The 21,500-nt window shown below is 28.5% G+C and overlaps 1 protein-coding gene across 15 annotated transcripts in view; it reads left to right on the top strand.

Annotated features, from left to right (window-relative positions):
• Positions 1-21,500, top strand: part of LOC145181896 (ubiquitin carboxyl-terminal hydrolase 47-like) — a 32,271-nt gene that overhangs the window by 3,554 nt on the left and 7,217 nt on the right. For 5 of the 15 annotated variants that reach the window (XM_090080690.1, XM_090080684.1, XM_090080683.1 and 2 more), the window contains 22 exons: positions 924-1,003; positions 1,249-1,308; positions 1,429-1,518; positions 1,718-1,771; positions 2,334-2,375; positions 2,507-2,604; positions 5,675-5,732; positions 5,889-5,969; positions 6,100-6,168; positions 8,292-8,384; positions 9,796-9,875; positions 10,181-10,232; positions 10,361-10,425; positions 10,502-10,652; positions 11,017-11,121; positions 11,993-12,088; positions 12,750-12,855; positions 12,952-13,181; positions 13,658-13,790; positions 13,968-14,062; positions 14,181-14,261; positions 20,509-20,589. In XM_090080690.1, coding sequence (XP_089936816.1) covers positions 924-1,003; positions 1,249-1,308; positions 1,429-1,518; positions 1,718-1,771; positions 2,334-2,375; positions 2,507-2,604; positions 5,675-5,732; positions 5,889-5,969; positions 6,100-6,168; positions 8,292-8,384; positions 9,796-9,875; positions 10,181-10,232; positions 10,361-10,425; positions 10,502-10,652; positions 11,017-11,121; positions 11,993-12,088; positions 12,750-12,855; positions 12,952-13,181; positions 13,658-13,790; positions 13,968-14,062; positions 14,181-14,261; positions 20,509-20,589 — 2,000 coding nt within the window. Of the gene's footprint in view, positions 1-923; positions 1,072-1,248; positions 1,309-1,428; positions 1,519-1,717; positions 1,772-2,333; positions 2,376-2,506; positions 2,605-5,674; positions 5,733-5,888; positions 5,970-6,099; positions 6,169-8,291; positions 8,385-9,795; positions 9,876-10,180; positions 10,233-10,360; positions 10,426-10,501; positions 10,653-11,016; positions 11,122-11,992; positions 12,089-12,749; positions 12,856-12,951; positions 13,182-13,657; positions 13,791-13,967; positions 14,063-14,180; positions 14,262-20,508; positions 20,590-21,500 lie in introns of all 15 variants that reach the window. The other 10 variants (XM_090080692.1, XM_090080697.1, XM_090080694.1 and 7 more) reach the window with 9 other exon arrangements.

Here is a 21,500-nt window from a genome sequence, read left to right as displayed (position 1 = left end):
TTGGATTATAGAAACCAGTAGTAAAGAGTAAAACCTGGCAGAGGTTTGTGATGCCTCAGTATAAAGTTCTCTAGATTAAGTTTACAGTATATGGTAAATAGGTATCAGGCAAACTGTTTGAAAACATCAAAATTTAAACAATATAAAATTGTGACAATAATTTCGTCTAAATGTCCTTTGTCTTGTAACCATTTATAGTCTTTGTAGATTCTTGCAAAAGTTTCGGTGCCAGATTAGCTTTAAGCATTTTAAAAACAATACATTTGTTGTTGTGATATAATAAGTCATAGTCCATCAGTATCTTATAAGCGGTTATAGAAATAAAATGAATAACATACATAAAGTAATATCAAATTTTATGTAATGTTGATGTTTAAAAAGTAATAATCATATTTGAAATAATGTTTGTAAATGTGCAAGAATTAAAGCACGATTTAATTCTTGTGTTCCACTAGTGAAATAAAATGTCTAAGTAGTTTATCTCATCAATATTTTCTTACATTTGTCAAATTTAAAAAATTTTAATTGTAGTAAACTTTTTCAGGAAAATTACACTGCTGACTTTAATACTAAAGGCTTCCAAAACCTACTTTGAAGGTACTTAGATATTTCAGAAAAGAATCTTATCATTGAAGATATAGATATAAGATAGAATCCTCTATCTTCACAATTCTGCAAAAAGACCAACATGTCAGTAAAAATACCTCATGGCTTTTTGTTTAAGGTTTTTAAGTCAAGTTTTTGAAACAATATACAAAAATGAAATACTGCAATCTGACAAATGCAATTGTTTTTAAGTTAACCTTTTAAACTAAATTTTCCTTTCTTTCTATTTCTTTTTTGTAAGTTGTATTGGTATGTAATTCCTTTTAACTCAATTATCTCACCAATATCAATTCCTGTTAGTAACTTTTTTGTCATAGCTTGGCAGCAGCATGATGTCCAAGAACTTTGTAGAGTGATGTTTGATGCTCTAGAAGAGAGTCTAAAAGATACTGAGCAGGTTGGGATTTTCCTTGCTCAACCAAACATTTTCTATCATTTCAGCAGAGAAATGTCTTGATGTCACTGGTTTGTGTTTAGTTCTTGTTTCCCACCACCTAGCTAAATCTACATCTTTATGTAATTTCATATTTGAAACTAATTTGTGTCTGATAAGGAAAAAAAATAAGAAATAAAGAGTTTGGTTTACTATTTAGGTTTTACTTTTAACTTATTCGACTGTGTTTTTTAAAGTTACCTTTTTAGAAAGATCTGATCAAAGAACTTTATCAAGGAGAACTAGAAGACTATGTTAAATGTCAAAAGGTTGTGCATAATAAATTCTTATCTTTGATTGTGTTTTACAGAATGCTAAACATTACTTTTAAACTATGTGGTGCTTACTATGACATCAAGATTTTTGTTTAAAAGAAAATATTTTTATAGTGTAATCACGAGAATATACGCAAAGACTATTACCTGGATATTTCAGTTGATATGAAGCCCTTTGGTTCTGATAAATCTTATGAATCTTTAGTGAGTTTGCAAAAGTCTCTTTTTCTTTTCTTGCTTACATCATAGTAGTCAACTTTGTGTGCTATACAAATGCTAACTTCTATAAACATGAAAATAATTGTATGTATCACATGTAAGTTAGCTCATTTAAGTATCATAGAAGAATAAGTTCCATTATTTTTTAACTTTTTTTATTTAAGAAATTCTTATAATTATTTAGGAAGAAGCACTAAGAGCCTTTGTAAAGCCAGAGATTTTGGATGGCAATAATCAGGTTTATGTATATGTAAATAGCAAGCATATGTAATCAATGGTGGCAATAATAATAATAATAATGATAATAATAATAATAATAATAATAATAATAATAATAATAATAATAATAATAATAATAATAATAATAATAATAATAATAATAATAATAATAATAATAATAATAATAATAATAATAATAATAATAATAATAATATTAGTATTAATATTAATATTAATAATAATAATAATAATAATAATAATAATAATAATAATAATAATAATAATAATAATAATAATAATAATAATAATAATAATAATAATAATAATAATAATAATAATAATAATGATGATAATAATAATAATAATAATAATAATAATAATAATAATAATAATAATAATAATAATAATAATAATAATAATAATAGTAATAAATTACAATTTTTTAAATTTAAGTAATTTGTCTTTATAAATTCTCCATATTCAATATGTAATTAAAGACTTTCATTTTCTCAATAAATTCTTTTTTACTTATTTTGTTGTTGATGGTTTTTGGGTTTTAATTTTGTTTTGTTTTTTTGTAGTATTTTTGTGGAAAATGTAACTCAAAACAAGATGCACATAAAGTAAGATTTGTTTGATTTGATTTTGATTTTCTGAGATTTTGATGTATTATTTGCTTATTTTTTTAAAAAATCCATCATATGCAAAATGGCTTTTTTAAAATTTCTTCTCTTTTTTAATGGTTGTTCTTTAGGGATTAAAGTTTGTGAGTTTTCCATATCTTCTAACTATACAACTAAAGAGATTCACTTTCAATTTCAAAACTCTTCAAAGAGAGAAGTTGCATGACAGGCAGGAATAATTTTCAGCTGTTTTCTTTTTTAAAACTCTGCAATTCTGTAATACTTGATAAGTAAATCATCAGTATCTGTTCTGGGCTTTAAGTACTTTTGCAACTGCATCAAAAAGTTCAAATAAAAGTTCTGAAATGGTTCTTGCTACTCAATTTTTCTATTTGTTTCTTTCTCTTTAGCATTAATTTCTTTTTCTTGTTTTGATGCACAGTTCTTAAGGTTCCTTCTATGTAGTTACAGTATTTGCTACATTCAACTTGTCTTCAAGAAGTTTAAGCAGTGTTCTTATTTATGGATTGACAACTTTTTCTATGATTATTTAATCCAACTATTTTTGCTCAACTGACTTTTGCTCAGCTGATTTTCTATATTTTCACAAAATGTTTTTGATTTTTTAATCAAAGCAAATCTTAAAGGGTGATGAAAAAAAAATGAGACTGCGTTTAAAAGGGCATAACTCCTTTATTTTAAAAGATTTTTTTCAAATTAAAAAAGAATTAAGTTGAGAATTTAGTTGAGAATTTTTCAAGTTTTAAAAAGATATATTTTTATTCATTCTCTATAACTTCATTTCTACAAATTGATTTGACCTTTTACTGATCCCATAACACCGTGTATGGCAGTAAAGCTGATCTTATTCAAACAATACTTTATTCTATTGCAAAGTTGATCAATAATTTCTGCTTAAAAGTTGTTCTTGTATACTTTTTCAAGTCTTTACATTCGGTTTTTAGTCTCTACATTCAGGTACGTTGGAAGGGTTATCCTCCTTTTCATCAAAATTGATATTATGTTGCCTGAAATACGCCACTACAGTTTTTGCATAATGTTGCTAGGTCAATGTTGTTTTTTTTCGTTATTTTTTTAGCGACCTGACCACTTCCTTTAACTTGATGGGTTCCAATTCCATTTTCTGCGCATTTAATTATACAGTATATGGTTGCTTTTGGTCTTTTGGTCTACTTTAAAATGACAAGTGTAATATTTACCATGTTTCTTATTATCCATGTAAAAACCATGCACACGTTCACGAAGAAGGTCTTGCTTAGATTTGTTTATTTGCATTTTCAATCGTTAAGTTTTGATTACTTTTTTTTTTTTTTTTTTTAATTTAAAACTAAAATAAATTTAAAATAACATACACGCAATATATCTATGCAACTACAGCTATTCACGAAAGTTTAAACGATTGCAGAATTTTCAAATCTAATCTTCGGTTTTTCTTGAATAAAAATCTAACGGAAATAGATATCAAAATAATTATTTTTCCAATTTGGTAAATAGGTTATTTGTTAATAGAATAAAAAAAAGTAGGTTTTGACTCATTTCCGTTTACTCAGAAATTTCATTAAAAGGTAGGTGATACAAATTAGGAGGTTTCACAAAAGTTTAAACGATTTTATTTAGGATCAATTATTTGCTAATTAATTGAGTAGTTTTTCAATCAAAAAATTCATCACAACATCATCAGGCAGCTTTTAATTCATTAAAAATCAACTTAAAATATTGTGAATTTCAAATTAATTTCAATTGCGTGCAAATGGGTCGAAAATCAGTTTCTAGTGACATCAAATGGCAAGTATGGCACGGACAAAAAATCACACAAATGTTCAAATAGGCAAAATACTTAACATTTCTGAATATTGCGTTAGAAAAACCATCAAAACCTGGGAACTTACCAAGGATGTCTCTGACATGCCGCGTACTGGGAGACCATCCAAACTCAGCAACCGTGACAAAAATGGTATATTCAGAATGAGCAGAGAAAACCCCAGACTCAGCTACAAAAAGCTAGCACAAATCTTCAATGAGTCAAAAAATAATCCAAAAGTTAGAAGAGAGCTCGTGAGATGAACATTGTCGGACAAATTGAAATGTACATAGCTGCTAAAAAACCTATTCTTTCAATCACGGATAAACGTAAACGACGAGTGTGGTGCAAAGAAAGGCTGGACTGGTCTGTAGAACAGTGGGCAAAAGTTATTTGGAGTGATGAAGCTAACTTTCAAGTTGTAAACCGTAAGGGAAGAATCTATGTCAAAAGATTTGCAACTGAGAAATATTCAGACAGGTTTTTACAACATCGTCGACAAGACGGTGGAGGTTCGGTTGGCATCTGGGGATGTTTTTCTCACAAAAGTATAGGCTTCTGTGAGCTGTATGAAGGCCGAATTAATCAATACACCTTCAAGAACACATTGGAAATGTGTTTAGTTCCATCAATCAGACACTTGTATGGCAGAAGCAAGCAATTCATCTTTCAACAAGACAGGGCTTCAGCTCATACAGCACATTCAATCAAAGAATATTTTTTGAAAAAAAAGTTCAATGTGATGCCCTGGTGCCCTAGATCACCAGATCTCAACCCAATCGAAAATATTTGGTCTTGGATCGACAAGCAACTGACATACCATGAAATTCAATCAACTCAGCATTTAAAGCAACTTTTGAATGAGTACTGGCTGAAGGTACCTCACGTGATGTGCATGAAATTAGTTGAATCAATGCATAAACAAGTTTATCTTTGCTATAAAAACAAAGGAGGACACTTCAAATTTTAATTTGGCTTTTTTTTTCATTTTTTGTTCGAATGTTGCAAATCGTCTAAACTTTTGTGCTTCTTATTTTTCCTATAAGATTTTTTGTAATAGCTTTTTTCTAACTAAATATTAAAATTTTTATAACATGTTCATATTCATTTTAAAGCTAATTACTTTTTCTTTAATAAATAAAAAAAATTAAGTTGATATCATTTTACAGTTTTTCTTTATTAAACAAAAACCAAACATTCTTGATAAAAGTTCTGCAATCGTTTAAACTTTCATGAAAGCTGTATAAGACATTACACAGAATATATTTAACATACACACAATATATTTATACAACTATAAGAATTTGTACATTCAAATTTAAATTGAAAACAGTCTCATTTTTTTGTCATTATCTTTTATAAAAAAAGAATATAAAGATCTTCATACTAGATAAAAAAAATTGATACTATTTACATTGATAGGTATGAAAATATTTATTTTGGAAACAATATAAATACAAACTCACTTTTTTTTTAGAATGACATTTCCATTCAAATTAGATTTACATGAGTTTATAAAGTCCACAGAGGTTTGTGTAAGACTTAACTCTGTCAGTTTGTTTTAAAATCTAGTAGTCTTCTTTACTTTTTTATCTTTCCTGGGGATTGAAGCATCAATATAATTGCACATGAGTCTTTTATAATTTTCACAATACTTGGAAATTTCTAATCTCTGTAAATTTTGCCTTCAGGAAGATGCATCCCTTTTAAACAGAAAACACATTAGCGAAAATGAAGATTGTTTGTATACCATCTCAGAAAAATTTGAAAAGGTAGAAAGTAAAGTCTTCTTATTTTCTAAGAGTTTAGATCACATCAAAATAATGAATGGAATAAATTATGTGGCTGTTCCTATGATTTTCAGTAAACTATTTAGTCAAATAAATGTTAATAAATTTTTAGGATGATTCATCTTTGAAAGAAAACCATGAAATTGAAAATTATACATCAGCACCAAAAAATCCTGAAACAGTAAAACACTTTTATTTCTTAGTTTATTTTTTAAACCTATTGTGGCATCTAACTTATGACTTTATACCTATTGTGTAAATAACTTATGAGTTTATACCTATTGTGTAAATAACACCATGAAACAAAGGTTTTGTCCTTGAGTTGAAATTGTTAATTTCTATTTCCCTATGTCTAGAAAATTTGAAAAAAATTTGTATTCTTTTCTAATTTTGCTTTTGTATCCAGGATAATGATATTTATGAAATTTACCTATTATCATAGGGAAAAATTGGTAAATTTAAAGTTCAATATGCACAAAATAGATACAAAATGACATGATGCATTTACTTATTCTTGAATTACTCTGGTAAGACAATAAAAGCAATAGAAATGAATAGTTTTTCTAGATTTACACTTATATTGTAGATTGAGGCTTTGAGGGTTTGAACCTCTTATTGGGGTTGAGAGTAATTCTGATTGCCTCAAATAGACCAGTCACATTGTGGCAAAAGCAAAGCTTATCTAGACAAGGGAAGCTTGAAAAGCCCTTGTGATGCTTTCTCTGACCTGATATCTGCACACTTTTATCTAGTAAATTCCGCTGGTTGATTTTGACGTTAAAAGCTTGCCGTTTGACTTTTGATCAAGTCATTGATGCCTTCTTGGTTGTGGTATTATGGATTTCTCTGCTCAGTTATGTCTCTGACATCTGAGTCAGTGTATTCATCTTCTTCTGAACTACCTTACCTTTGTAAACACTGCTGCTCTCTTAGAAGGAGTAGAGGGAGCTGGAGTATGGGGAGCTCAGAGCAATATGGCACTGGCGCTATAAATAACAAAAGCGGTATAGGAAATGTTTATATATATATATATATATATATAGAGAGAGAGAGAGAGAGAGAGAGAGAGAGAGAGAGAGAGAGAGAGAGAGAGAGAGAGAGAGAGAGAGAGAGAGAGAGAGAGAGAGAGAGAGAGAGAGAGAGAGAGAGAGAGAGAGAGAGAGAGAGAGAGAGAGAGAGAGAGAGAGAGAGAGAGAGAGAGAGAGAGAGAGAGAGAGAGAGAGAGAGAGAGAGAGAGAGAGAGAGAGAGAGAGAGAGAGAGAGAGAGAGAGAGAGAGAGAGAGAGAGAGAGAGAGAGAGAGAGAGAGAGAGAGAGAGAGAGAGAGAGAGAGAGAGAGAGAGAGAGAGAGAGAGAGAGAGAGAGAGAGAGAGAGAGAGAGAGAGAGAGAGAGAGAGAGAGAGAGAGAGAGAGAGAGAGAGAGAGAGAGAGAGAGAGAGAGAGAGAGAGAGAGAGAGAGAGAGAGAGAGAGAGAGAGAGAGAGAGAGAGAGAGAGAGAGAGAGAGAGAGAGAGAGAGAGAGAGAGAGAGAGAGAGAGAGAGAGAGAGAGAGAGAGAGAGAGAGAGAGAGAGAGAGAGAGAGAGAGAGAGAGAGAGAGAGAGAGAGAGAGAGAGAGAGAGAGAGAGAGAGAGAGAGAGAGAGAGAGAGAGAGAGAGAGAGAGAGAGAGAGAGAGGTCTTTATATATATGTTTTACCTTCCAGAGTTTGCAGGGAAAATGAGGTGCCCAAGGTTTGTCCTGATTCCCAACAGGCATGCCAACATCTTTCTCTGTGGACATTTTCCACAGAGTACTTTTTAGCTCTAGTTTTGACAAACTTGCTACAGATGTTGCAAAATGCATTTGCTGAATGCAAACAACCTTTGATGCCATTCAAATTAAATAATTGATCTTCATATATGATCCATAAATACCATACGATTCTAGCAGATCAGTTATATTCTAGTAGAATACTCATTATTCAATATGAATCAAGAACTTTCTTGAAAACACACATATTTCAAAATATCATTGTCCCAGTTACAGAAGCAAGTTTTTGTGGAACAATAGCTATTTTCTATTTGTTTTTGGCCAAAAGAAGTAGAAAAATACACTTTCAACCCAAGAACAAAATAAAAATTTGTTACATAGTGTAATCAAAGAATGGTGTGGCTATTGTGCTTTCAGGAGGTTCATTTTTTAAAAGAAAAACTAGTAAATAAAAATGAAAATATTTTGTATTACGTGTTCTCTTTACTATTTAAATATTTTGTGTTCTCTTTTACTATTTTTGATGCATAAAATAGTTATAGGTCTTTTTATCTTCAGAAAGATGCTTCTCTTGTAAATGAAAAGTGCCCAGTAAATGAAAATGAGAGTTATACTGCAGCTCCAAGGAATTCTGAAAAGAAAAAATGTAAAGTAAGGGGTCAAATTATCTTCTTTTGTGATTCAGGAAATTCATTCTTATATAAAAAGGCTTATGTAGCATTTTACACTACTGAAAATCAACTGTGATTATAATAATCTTATGAAAATTGTATTTTCAACAAGCATAACAAAGCAGTTAAGTGAACACTATATGTGGAAAGGGGTTGCATTTGATGATAACAATAAGCAGTTTTAGGTAATAAAACATTTTTAAGTGGAAAAAAATTGTGAAATGTTGCAAATGTGTGCATTTCAGCGTTTCCAAGTTTTTGGTATTTGATTGTTTAAAACTGGTTTAAACCAGGTTTTAAACTATCAGTACATCATGCCATTTGAAAAACCTGGAAAATAGGGATTAAAGCTCTGGAAAAACCCAGAAAATGTAGTCAAGTTTTTACTAAAAAACTTGTTAACTAAAAAATCCCAAAATCACGGAAAACATATGGCATTTTTTGTTCTAGAATGAAAAATTATTTATCAAGTTAATTGTTGCAATTCTTAATCAGCCAGAATAGTTAAAGTTTTTGTTTGGTACATCATAAGTAAATTATCTTATAGAGAATTGTAGCTCAGTGGTAGTGGGTATACTGGTGAAGTATACCTCATAATTAGACAAAAGTTTCTTACACATAGAAAAATTTAACCCAAGTTACTTTATTTAATGGATTATATACTTTACTAGTTACATTTTTTGTTAAATTATAATCCTTTAACAAGTAAATAGTTCTTACATAATTATTTGGTTTTTTAAAAAAATTAAGACATTTTTAAAAAATTAAGTTATAAAAACAATTTTTAGTATTTGAAATTTGTTGCAGTAATGAATTGAAATTTACTGCAGCAAATTTTAAAGGTTTTTATCTGATTTGGATATTACTGTTAAACTTAATGGAACCAAACTTACTTTTCAAAAGTTAAAACATTTTTCAAGGTGGGTTAAAGGTTTTGTAGCACCCAAAAAAATTTATGTCAGCTTAAACTCTGTTTTGTAAACAAGGTTTTAACTAAGGATGTTCCCTTTATATGGTTACATCCATGAATCAGTTTCCATAAAAAAGAGAAAATCCTGGTATAATTTTCAAGAGGTATATTACAAAATGTAAAGTTTAAAATTGTTTACTCTATGGCTTTAAATGAAATTTGAATGTTTTTCTTGTTTTGTATTTGGTATTATGATAAAGTGTTTGAAGAGATTTCATGCTCGAATTAAAAAAAAAATTAAAGTAGTTATACTTTAAAAATGGCAAAAGGGTTGATTTTTTTTTTAAAAGTCTTTTGCCAAAACTAGCAGTTGATGATAAATAACTGTAAGTTTTGCCAATTTAAATTTTTCTTTAAATTCTTTTTAAGTTACTAAGTTTTGTGTTACTTTAAGTTGTTTATAATTATTTAAATTTTGTAGAAAAAGTTCCTTTATGAGTTGTACTCAATTCTGATTCATTCTGGAAGCACACTTGGGGGACATTACTATGCTTACATAAAGTATGTTCAATATTATCACTTGTAAATACCAAAAAATTACAAATACTTAAAGTTTTTAAATTTTTTAATATATTCATATACTTGAAATTTGTGGGCATAGTTAAATGTGTCTTTAACAATTATTCTTTGAGAGCTCTTTAAGTTAATGCATATATAAATTATATATATAAAGTTGCATATATAAATTTCGAGAGGGATTATTCTTGCTTATTTTTTAATAGTAAAGTAATTTTAACAAAACAAGGAATAAAATAAGAAAAAAGCAAATAAGCAAAAAAAATTTTTATTTTTTTCTTTTGAAATAGGTTGTTTACAAATGGTAAATGGTATTGTTTTAATGACCAATATGTATCTGAGGTAGAAATTGGATCTGTTGAAAAAACTGTTTTCCTTTATTCATGAAGTTCTACATGTTTACAAATAGTCTGAAGTCTTTGTAAAAACCATTTTCAAAACTGTTTTTATTATTTAAAATGCTTCTTTAGATTTCAGAGAGTGAAATTGAAAAGTCTTATGGAGGGCATAACAAATATGGAGGATATTATTCAAGGTAATGTAATGAAATTTAATTATTTACATGAATAAAAAGAATATAAAGAAGTTTAATGCGGTACATTTTTTTCTAGTTCATCAAATGCTTACATGTTGATGTATAGAAAGATTGATAAGAAAAATAAAATTTTCATTAAAAAAGAAGACTGGCCCGTTCATCTAAGTAAATTATGCTCTTCTCTTCTCTCTGAAACTAATACAGTTAAAGAAAAAAGTGTTTGCAAGGTTTTTCTAATTTTTTTCCTGCTATGTTTTTTAACGAATTTATGCAAGTTTCAAGCATTTTTAAGCACATTTACAGTGTAATGTTTTTCTTTTGAAGTTATCTTTTGTTTACTGAGTTGTTACTTGTTTTTTATGTTTATCGAAAATTATTTGAAAAGTTAGTTTCATGATGAAATTTAAATGTATTTATGGGATTCCAATTATGTATGCAAATGATTCTAGTTAATCTATAGGGCAATGTAATAACTATCAAAGAAACATAACTTCAATAATGAAGGAGTTCAAAGCATTTAAATGCATTGTTAAAGTTTTGATTCATAAAGTTTATTACTGCTTTTACAAAAATGACTGGTTTCTCATCTAGATCAAACTTTTTGGTTTTCATCCACTTCATGGAAATAAAGTTGAAGCCATGCTTGATATTTTTCAAAATGATACACTCAAAGAAGCCACAGAAAAAGCTTGGAAGGTACTTGTGGTTTTATTTAATAAATTAATTTTTTTTTAGATAATGCTTGTTAATTTTATGATGATTTATGAGCTTAAGTAAATTTTATTTTTTCCCATTTTTTTTCACATCTCTTATCACTTAACTTTTCCTAAGTTAAGTGATAAGAGACGTGAAAAAGAGACTTTTTACAAAATTGCTTAGGTTTAAAAAAATCAATTTGAAAAAAATTTTAACCAAAATTCTTTGTAAAATTATGAGACTTATAAACCGGGTACAATTTTAAATCATTAAGGCTTCAGATTTTACATTCTTTTTTTCTTATCTTACTATTTGCTCTAAATGGTGAATGATATTTTGCTATATATATGTTTTTGTAACAAAATATTTTTTTTTTTTTTTATAAATGTAAAAAAAAAAAAATTAATGTTTTGGCTTATTCTTTCAAAAGCACAGGTTTGATGTAATAATAGCAATGTCTGAAAACAAAATGATTCTAAAACTGCAGTAACACCATTAATGTTTAAAACTAAGCATTATGTTTAGTTTTCAATTTTGTCACCAGATCATGAGTCAATAGAGTATTTGTTCCAAGGTAAAACCATCCCAAGGCACAAATCTTCCCCCCTCCCCCTATATTTAAAATACCAAGCATCTTTTTACATCAATTTGTATAAACTTAGTAATATATGTAATGTAAATGGTAAATTATTGTTTTTTTTTTTAGTAAACTATTTTTAATAATTCTTTTTATCCATACTTAATTTTAAACAAATTTATTTAGCTTGTAGGTACTAAAGGGTCAATTCTATTCTAAGCTATAGTAATAGTTGAATGATTTTAATTTACTTTTTTTAAATAAAATTTTTCAATACTTGACATTTTATTTTAGATACTTGGTTTTCATGAATATATCCCATTATGTCAATGTCGCCTGATTAAATATGAAGATTCTTCAAACTCAATTCAAATGTCATTTGAAGAAGAGGTACCTGTGCCTAATATCTCTCTTATAGCACAGTAGTAAGTGTGCATGGTACCAGGGAATTTTTAAAAAACTTAATACTTCACTCAAAAGTGTTTTTAAATAAGCATTTGTAATAACAGCAATAAAAGAGTTTAATTTTGAAGTAAATTTTAATGCAAAATGTCTGCATTTAAGTTAACAAACATTTAAGTAAATCAGACTTCTTACACAAGTTCATAAGTTCATTCTACCACTTAAGCAATAAATACTTTTTGATACATTAATGCTACTATATGTTAGGTGTGATCTCTACATTTAGACAAATTTACTAATTGATTACAATAAACTAAAAACTAAATTAAAGCTCTTTTTACACACAACAAAATATTTTAAGTAATATATTCAAAGATATATATTAGTGACAATAATAATTGCTATGTTCGTCTTATTTATTTTCAAAAACTTTTCTTTTATTTATGAAGACTTTAAGATCAGCAAAACTACAAAAAGTAAAATTTTTTTTTGGGAACACTCAAATATATATATTTGCATACATACATTACATTACATTAAATTACGGTACATTACATACATACTTAAATGGTGTTGGCAATTTTTGCCCTAGCCTGTACTTTTAATAAACATGAATAATAAGAAATTCCATTTACAAATCTTTTTTTAGGAAACATCATTGTTAAAATTGATGGGAAACACTTGTTTGTATTTATTTGATCTGCTTCTAGAGTGGAGAAAAGAAAATGAACAGTTTCAAGTCTATAAGTCAGGAGGTTATATAACAATTATCTGTAAAACTTAAACAATTAGTTAATAAAGATTTAACCTAAATAAAGTTCCTATCAATCCTCAATAATATAACATTTTAGGGGTCACTTTAAAAGTATATATTGATGACAAGTCAGGTGATCTGTTTGAAGAACCATTTTTGTTACACATCTCGCTCAACTCAACAATAGAAGAGCTAAAACAGAGAATATCATTCCAAAGAGGTCAGGAGTTTTCTAAGCTGGTTGTATGGAAAGAATATTTTGGTTTCTTGTTGCTTGATAATCCAGAAAAAACCTTAAAAATGGAAAGTTTTTACAAATTTGCTAAGGTATGAAGAAACTTTTAAGAAAGTTTAGTATGGAGTTTGTGGTCACACTTGCAAGTGTGAATTGTATTTAAATTAATATTACCCCAGAAGTTTCAATTGATTTAGAATGGTCATCAGATGCCTTTTTAGGAAATGATTTTTAAGCTCAAATAGTTATTCATTTTACTTTCTTCTGTATTTCTTAAAGTGTTATTTTTTTAATAATTGTAATGGTAAAACTTAAAAATGGTATTTTAAAGGCTCCTGTAAACAAATGATGAATTTATATTGAAAAATATAACAAATCTTTATGTTTTTTTACAAGCTAATTTTTCAATATTGGTTATTTATTTGGCTTATTTGATATTATTCTCTGAAAAGACATGATATGAACATTCTTAATATATTTAAGCTTCTAGGGAATGCACAGTTTTATCTAGTAAGTAGAACTTGTTAAAAAGAAATGTCTAGTATATGTTATTATTGCTTCCTTTCAGATATTTTTAACAGATAACTTTACTGGAGATTTCAAAGAATCATTGTTTTATAAAAAGTTAGAAGAATTTTATGATACAATTAAGCTTTTCATAGTTAGACCTCCATTTCAAGCTGAAGATCAAACTAAAAAAGGTTCAGGTTTTATTTGCCAGCTACCTGTATTAAAGCATTCTTTTGATGCATTTACCCATATTTCTTTTGAACACAAAAAATAGTTGCTTAAAATTACATTTTTATTGGAAGTGTGCTTTTGTCAATTCTTTTGAATTTTCTGTTAAAAATTTTTTTTTTTTTTTTTTTTTTTTTCAGCAGAGTTAGTATTAAGTATTAATCGCAAAAAGACAGTTGGTGATTTAAAGAAAAAAATAGAACCTTTAATTAATGTTGAACAACACATGTTTAGGGTAATGTTTTTATATTCTTTTAATGAAAAGCTTTAATTTTTTTGAACTAAAAATTTTAAAGTAAAAAAAAAAAGACATGTTTTAAGTTTTTAAACTTTTTAAAATTGTGTATAAATAGATTTATCGACTTCTAAATGATCAAGAAAATGAATTAATTAAACTGGAAGATACACTACAAAACTGCAAGGATGGTACAAAGGCGAGTTAATTTTCTTTTTAAACTATTACACTTGGTATTCAGTAGCAGAATGTTGAAGGACAGACATTCATTTTTTATATTTTCACAAAAACTTTTTAATGAAATATCAAACTATCATTTAATTTTCAGGAATTATAGCTTAATATATCGCATATCTAATATTGAAAACATGTTTTTATGTTTTCTTCAAAATTGCTAAACAAATATTTTCTTGAAAAGAAGTGGAAAGTCCACACCTATCCAAAAATGGTCCCAACCTCAATTTTGAGGACCAAAAAACGACCGATGGGGCATTAATCTGCAAGGTCTCAGATATTACCAGAAGTAAAATTTAAAATCTAATCTCTATAGCCAAAGGAGAAAAACACATTTAAAGTTTATAGCATTTTGCGCAACTCATCGCACTTGGAGCCCCGTTGTAAATCTATTTTGTTTTTTTTTTCACTTTTGGGTTATGGAGTTTTTAAAAAATATCAAAAACTCTTCACATATATGTGTTGGCTATAACCTGACAAAAAATCAGCACTTTAACACTTGTGGTTTGTGTACAGGGACCTAAAGTATAGGGTATGGCACTAAAAGCCTCTTTAAAAAGAGACAACGGATGCTTTACGTTTTTATTTTAACCTTATTATCGACTATGGAAGTTTCAAAATTTAGTAGAATGAAGCCTTGGCATTTATCTTTCAGGCAAAAAAAATAGAAGCAAGATATCTTTTATCTGTGCAAAGAATATAGCTCTTAAAGTAGGAATCTCGCCTTTGAAAAAACGGCCAAAATATAGCAGCTTTTTGTGGTTTTTATGCTTTTTAAAGATTCAAAGTTACATCAAGTAACTAATTTAGTAACAACATCATGTGACTAGTGGATATGGGATTCTAAGGTTGTTAGACTTCACATTTGTGTGTACTTTGTCTGCAAAAAGAGTGCTTTTTTTGTCCAAGTTTGTATAAAAATGGGGAAGAAAACACATAGTTAGAGGCATTTTTTCTAATTATTCTGAACTTTAAACACATAAAAAACTCTTTATATTTTAGTTGTTAAACCCACAGGTTTGCTTTGTTGTTTTTGTTTAAAATGAGTGAACAAATATTGGATATAATAAAAACTTTTTTTCATATTGTAAAAATTACTTTAGAATTGTAAATTCAAAATTAATTGGTAATTTATAAAATAATTTCAAAGTGAATGCTAGAATCAAGTTTTTTTTATTTAAATCAAATATGTATAACCTTGTTGTGCTTTTCTTCTTGTATTGAAGTATCTCCTAAAATCTTTCATTGCTTTGGCCAAGTTTTTTTCACAAGCTTGTACTGAAATTTTTTTTCAAAGATCAGTTTTTTAAGCACTGAAATGCCATATAAAAGAAAAACTCATCAAGATTGTCAGCAATCTGTATGCTTCTTTTGTTTTTCAAAATATGACAGACATATTCCTGATTTCAACAAGAAAAGAATACTAGATATTTTTTCTGGAAATTCCATTGATTTTAAGGATGATAGAGTTCCATTGGGGATGTGCAATTCCTGCAGAGCAATGGTACAAAAGCATGGCAAAGGAGATAGAAACTTGCCTCTTCCTAAGCTACATGACTTTAATAAAGTGATTATTAGACCACAGACCAGAGGATTTGATTCTTGTAATTGTTTAATTTGCCAGGTTGGCCAACTAAAAGGACACTCTACAAAGCTCTCTTTTTCAACCGATCAAGATTTGAAAGAATCATCAAGTAGTTTTGATAAACTATGCTCAAACTGTCTCAGTGCAGTCAAAAGAGGAATAACACATAATTGTTCACAAGCCACCAAGTTTGAAAACTTAAAGAAAATGGTATCAACTGATTCCAGAACTGCTGAAAAAATTGCGTCCTCTGTAATAACTCAAAAGGTATCTTCTCCACAGGGCACTATTAGGTTGAGCAGAGAAAGAGGTAGAGCTTTAACAATCACTCCAGGTCCCTCCAGAGCTCAGTGCATATCCAGAACTTCTCTAAATACTTTGGACATGGTTCAAGTTCAAATCAATACTGGTCTTTCAAATAAAAAGATGCAAGAACTGGCTGTAACATTAAACAAGACTACAAATTCAAAAATTGTTGAAACAAAATTTAGGGAAAATTTTACAATGGCTGGTGAAAGTTTATTCAAACTTTCCAAAATCTCACTTACAAGGCCATCAACAAAAACTGATTATTTGGCAAAGGTTGTTCACTACAAGAGTTTAGGGGATTTTTATAACACAATTCTCAGAGTTAGAGCAATCACTTCACCGCCTCTCATCAAACTAGGTATTGATGGTGGAGGAACTTTCCTCAAGTTCAGCTTGAGTGTTATCTCCAATGGTGGATGTCAAAATGTCAAAACAAGTTCAGCCTCAAATGACAAAAGCTTACTGGCTGTAGAACATGGGAAAGAAACAAGTGCCAAGCGCCAGCTACTTGTTGCTGTTGTTGAAAATGTTTCAGAAACTTATGAAAATGTCAAAAAAATTTTAAGTTTATTTGGGAAAATTGATGTGCCTTTCTTTATTGCATGTGACATGAAGTTAGCCAATATCAATAATATTCAGTCTCACTCAAGCAAACACCCTTGCTGTTGGTGTGATATTAAATCTAGTGACCTCAAAGAACAGGGAACTCCAAGAAACTTCAAATCCATTAGGATGCAATACAAAGCATTCATTGAGAAAGAGAATAAAAAAATGTGTGCAAAGGATTTTCATAATGTTGTTCATAACCCATTGTTTGATCAAGAAGATGTCAAACAAGTTATTGAGTTTATTCCCCCAATGGAACTTCACCTTCTCCTTTGAATTGTAAATCATCTTTACAAATCAATGCTAAAGATATGGCCTAAAGGCAAAGATTGGTCATTACTTCTTAAATTGAAATTACAACCTTATCATGGTGGAGAGTTTGTTGGGAATAATTGTCATAAGCTTTTGAAGAGTACGGATGTTTTGCAAAGAATTATTGAAAGAGAAAAGGCAGACCATATGCTTGGTTTTGTGAAAACATTCCAACATTTTAAGAGTGTTGTTAGCTCCTGTTTTGGAAGGACATTAAATACTGAATATGTTCAACATATCAAAGACTTTAAGAACTCATATCTTCAACTCCCAGTTTCAGTCACCCCAAAAGCCCATGCAGTGTTCTACCATGTTCCTGAATTTATTGCTCTAAAGGGTACAGCATTGGGGATTTTTAGTGAGCAATCAACAGAAGCCTTACATTCAATCTTCAGTGCTCAATGGGCTAGGTACAAAAGAAACCCTGATCACCCTGGTTATGAAGGCCAGTTACTGAAATATGTTATTGACTATAACAGCAAGCATCTTTGAAACAGATTTTTTAAATAACTCTTTTTTTTTTAAACAGTTAAACAGTGATTTCTAGAATTTCGTTCTTGTCTAAAATTTTTGTTTATATTATACACTGTATCAATTTATTTATATTTTCATAAAATATCATAAGTTTACAAAAAATTAATTAGAAGTATATATCTTATTTTGCAAGTACTAAATAAAAAAATCTCAAGAGCAATTTGAAGAAAAAGTAATAAACATCAAAACACCACAATAAAGTAATTTTTTTAAAGGAAATCTGTATGTGTTTTTACAATGGGAGATTAAGTTTAAATGGGATTTTCATATGTTTGATATCTTATTAAAACCTATTTCAGTAAAGATATATTTCTTTTTTAAATTAAAAAAAGTTACCATTATTGTGTATATTTCCAATATTTGTTCACTCATTTTAAACAAAAACAACAAAGCAAACCTGTGGGTTTAACAACTAAAATATAAAGAGTTTTTTATGTGTTTAAAGTTCAGAATAATTAGAAAAAATGCCTCTAACTATGTGTTTTCTTCCCCATTTTTATACAAACTTGGACAAAAAAAGCACTCTTTTTGCAGACAAAGTACACACAAATGTGAAGTCTAACAACCTTAGAATCCCATATCCACTAGTCACATGATGTTGTTACTAAATTAGTTACTTGATGTAACTTTGAATCTTTAAAAAGCATAAAAACCACAAAAAGCTGCTATATTTTGGCCGTTTTTTCAAAGGCGAGATTCCTACTTTAAGAGCTATATTCTTTGCACAGATAAAAGATATCTTGCTTCTATTTTTTTTGCCTGAAAGATAAATGCCAAGGCTTCATTCTACTAAATTTTGAAACTTCCATAGTCGATAATAAGGTTAAAATAAAAACGTAAAGCATCCGTTGTCTCTTTTTAAAGAGGCTTTTAGTGCCATACCCTATACTTTAGGTCCCTGTACACAAACCACAAGTGTTAAAGTGCTGATTTTTTGTCAGGTTATAGCCAACACATATATGTGAAGAGTTTTTGATATTTTTTAAAAACTCCATAACCCAAAAGTGAAAAAAAAAACAAAATAGATTTACAACGGGGCTCCAAGTGCGATGAGTTGCGCAAAATGCTATAAACTTTAAATGTGTTTTTCTCCTTTGGCTATAGAGATTAGATTTTAAATTTTACTTCTGGTAATATCTGAGACCTTGCAGATTAATGCCCCATCGGTCGTTTTTTGGTCCTCAAAATTGAGGTTGGGACCATTTTTGGATAGGTGTGAGTCCAAGGACAGCAGTAGTGACCAATGTAAATATTATTTACAATCAAAATGCAAAGTTTTTATTTTGTTGATTAAATTAAAGTTTGAGATTTTTATAACTTAAATACAAATGGGAAAAGCAAAAAAAAATTACTTCTCCAGTGAAAAAATTGATATCTAGTGCTGAGGAGTATAATATTTCAATTGATCAAATTTCAACTTATTTAAATATGTCCTTAAGCGTTGTTTGAGCCAATTTAAAGAAATATCCTGAAACTGGAAGTATTAGGAATAAATCACAATCAGGCAGGCGAAGAATAAAAAGTGAAAGAAAAGAGCCACAACAGTGGTCAAACTTTTTATGGAGAGATGAATCTAAGTTTACGTTATTCGGTTCAGATGATATTAGGTATATTTGTTGTCCACCAGGTCAAAGACTCAATCCAAGTACCAACTTCCAACTATTGAGCATGGTGTGGTAATACCGTGGTGTAGGGATGTTTTTTTCAAGATGGAATCAGTCCTATTTGTCATATTGGAAATATTGGTGATCAATACAGATGCAAGGACATTATTGAGAAGGTAATGCTAACACATGCAAAAGATAAAATGTGAGGAGGATGGAATTTTCAGCAAGACAATTAAAACATACAGCAGGCTCCATTAAAATTTTTTTGATCACAAGAAAATTTGAATTCTTTTTTGGCCATCCCTAAGTTAAATCCTATAATATTTTAATATTCATATAATATGATATTTTTATAATATTTATAATATAATTAATGATTAATTATATAACATTGTCAGAATCTATGTAAACAGATTTACCGGAAATTAACTAATCAAAAACCAACAAATGTGAATGAATTATTCAAATTCCACTTGATGCACTCAAATTAGTACATTCAATGTAATGCTGATACAAAGCAGTGATTAATTTAAAGGGTTGCCCTACAAAGTACTGAGAAAATAGAATCATTTGAAACACTTTTTTAAACCTTTTGTAATTTGATAAAAGTATGAAATAGTATCAAGTGTCCTTAAACTTTCTGCTACACTGTTTTTCAATAAAATATTATTATTTTTTTTTTAAGTATTTTTTAGAGGAAACATAAAAGTTTGTTTGTATTTTTGTAAAATATATACTTATAAAGTGCGCTACTTGTAAGGTTTAAAGGTTCAAAACCATTTAGTGTTAATCCATTTAACAACATCTCAGAGAATGAAGATTTGAAAAACACTAATGCTTCTTATGGAAGTAGCATTAATTTTAAAAATCATCTTTAGCATTATATATACCAGTGTATAAATTCCAGACTTTAAGCCATTTAGAAAGAATCAAAAATATTCCTTAAGTGCAAAAGCATTCCTTAAGAGCGTAAGAAGATGAAAATGGTAATCTGTGATAAATAGGTTTTGATTTATGTTGGTTATAAAACATTAAACTATTATTTTCAGTTAAAAGTAAGAGGTTGACTTGTACACCTCTATACATGGTATCTTTTTTTAAAAAAGTCAACTTTAATTTTAAAATCCAGCTATTCTTTTAATTGTGGAATTTATAACATTATGATAGTCTGATATAACAATAATATTATATTAATTTTGACTATGCAAATTATCATTCATGCAAGACATTGAGTAATTTTATTCAATCTTTTATTTCAGATGGTCATCAAATTAGGCAGAGCATTAATGACTGGTGAATCAAGAATTAAAGTTTATCTTTTTGAACCCAATAATGAAGAGGTTAAACATTTGTTTTTTTTTGTTCATAACATTTAAAAAAACATAAAAGTTCTTTTATAAAAAAAAACTACAGAAAATTTGATCTTAAAAAACTAATAATAGAACTTTGTACTTAGTTATTTTTGTTGTTAATGGAAAAACCAAGTGTCAATGCTTAATTGATTTTACATTATTGTTTGCAAGAATATTTCTATTATATTTTGATAAATTTTGATTAGTTTTGATTAATTTTTTTGTTTTTTTATATATACAGTACTGTGAATAAGTTTTAGCCCACTTACTAAAACTCGTGTTTTTTTAACAGATTTTGAATAATAGCTTCCAATTATTTTTTTATATAAAATAATGTCTAACTTCAAACAATACTAAACACTATTTTAACAAACAAAAGCAATATTTTTCAAAATTTCACATAGATTTTTATACTTCGATATCTAACGTGTTTATTTTTATTGTATGTTGATCTAAACCCAATTTGTATCAGCTCGTTTGTTTTTAGTTTGCTCTTGCATTTTTTTTATTTATTGCTGTGAAGACTTCATATTAGATGATAGTACAGTTTACAAAGATATTTCATAGAAACTGTGTGTTTAATATTATTTTTTGTTTTTTTAAGAGCGAAACTTCTTCTACTTTACTTTTTTTTTTTTTTCTTTTGTATTATTATTTTTATTGTTATTTAAGTAAAAAAAATGGGCAAAGTTCCACTACTGGAACGTAAAAATATTATTGTGCTTCATGAAGAAGGTTATTCTCAACGACAAATTGTCCAAAAAAAAAATATTCAAGGACAGCCATTAGAGAAATTATAAAAAAATTTAAAAACACGGGGTCTCTTGAGGATAAAGTTCGAAGTGGAAGACCTCCAAAGCTTACAAAACATGACATAAAGTATTTTAAAAATGTGTCTC

This window comes from Hydra viridissima, unplaced genomic scaffold (assembly GCF_058129835.1).
Source record: "Hydra viridissima isolate aposymbiotic clone 2 unplaced genomic scaffold, HvirCarnegie_v1 scaffold_2, whole genome shotgun sequence".
Lineage (NCBI taxonomy): Eukaryota > Metazoa > Cnidaria > Hydrozoa > Anthoathecata > Hydridae > Hydra > Hydra viridissima.
Note: the sequence above shows the minus strand (reverse complement) of the source record. Positions and strands in the feature narration are given on the sequence as shown.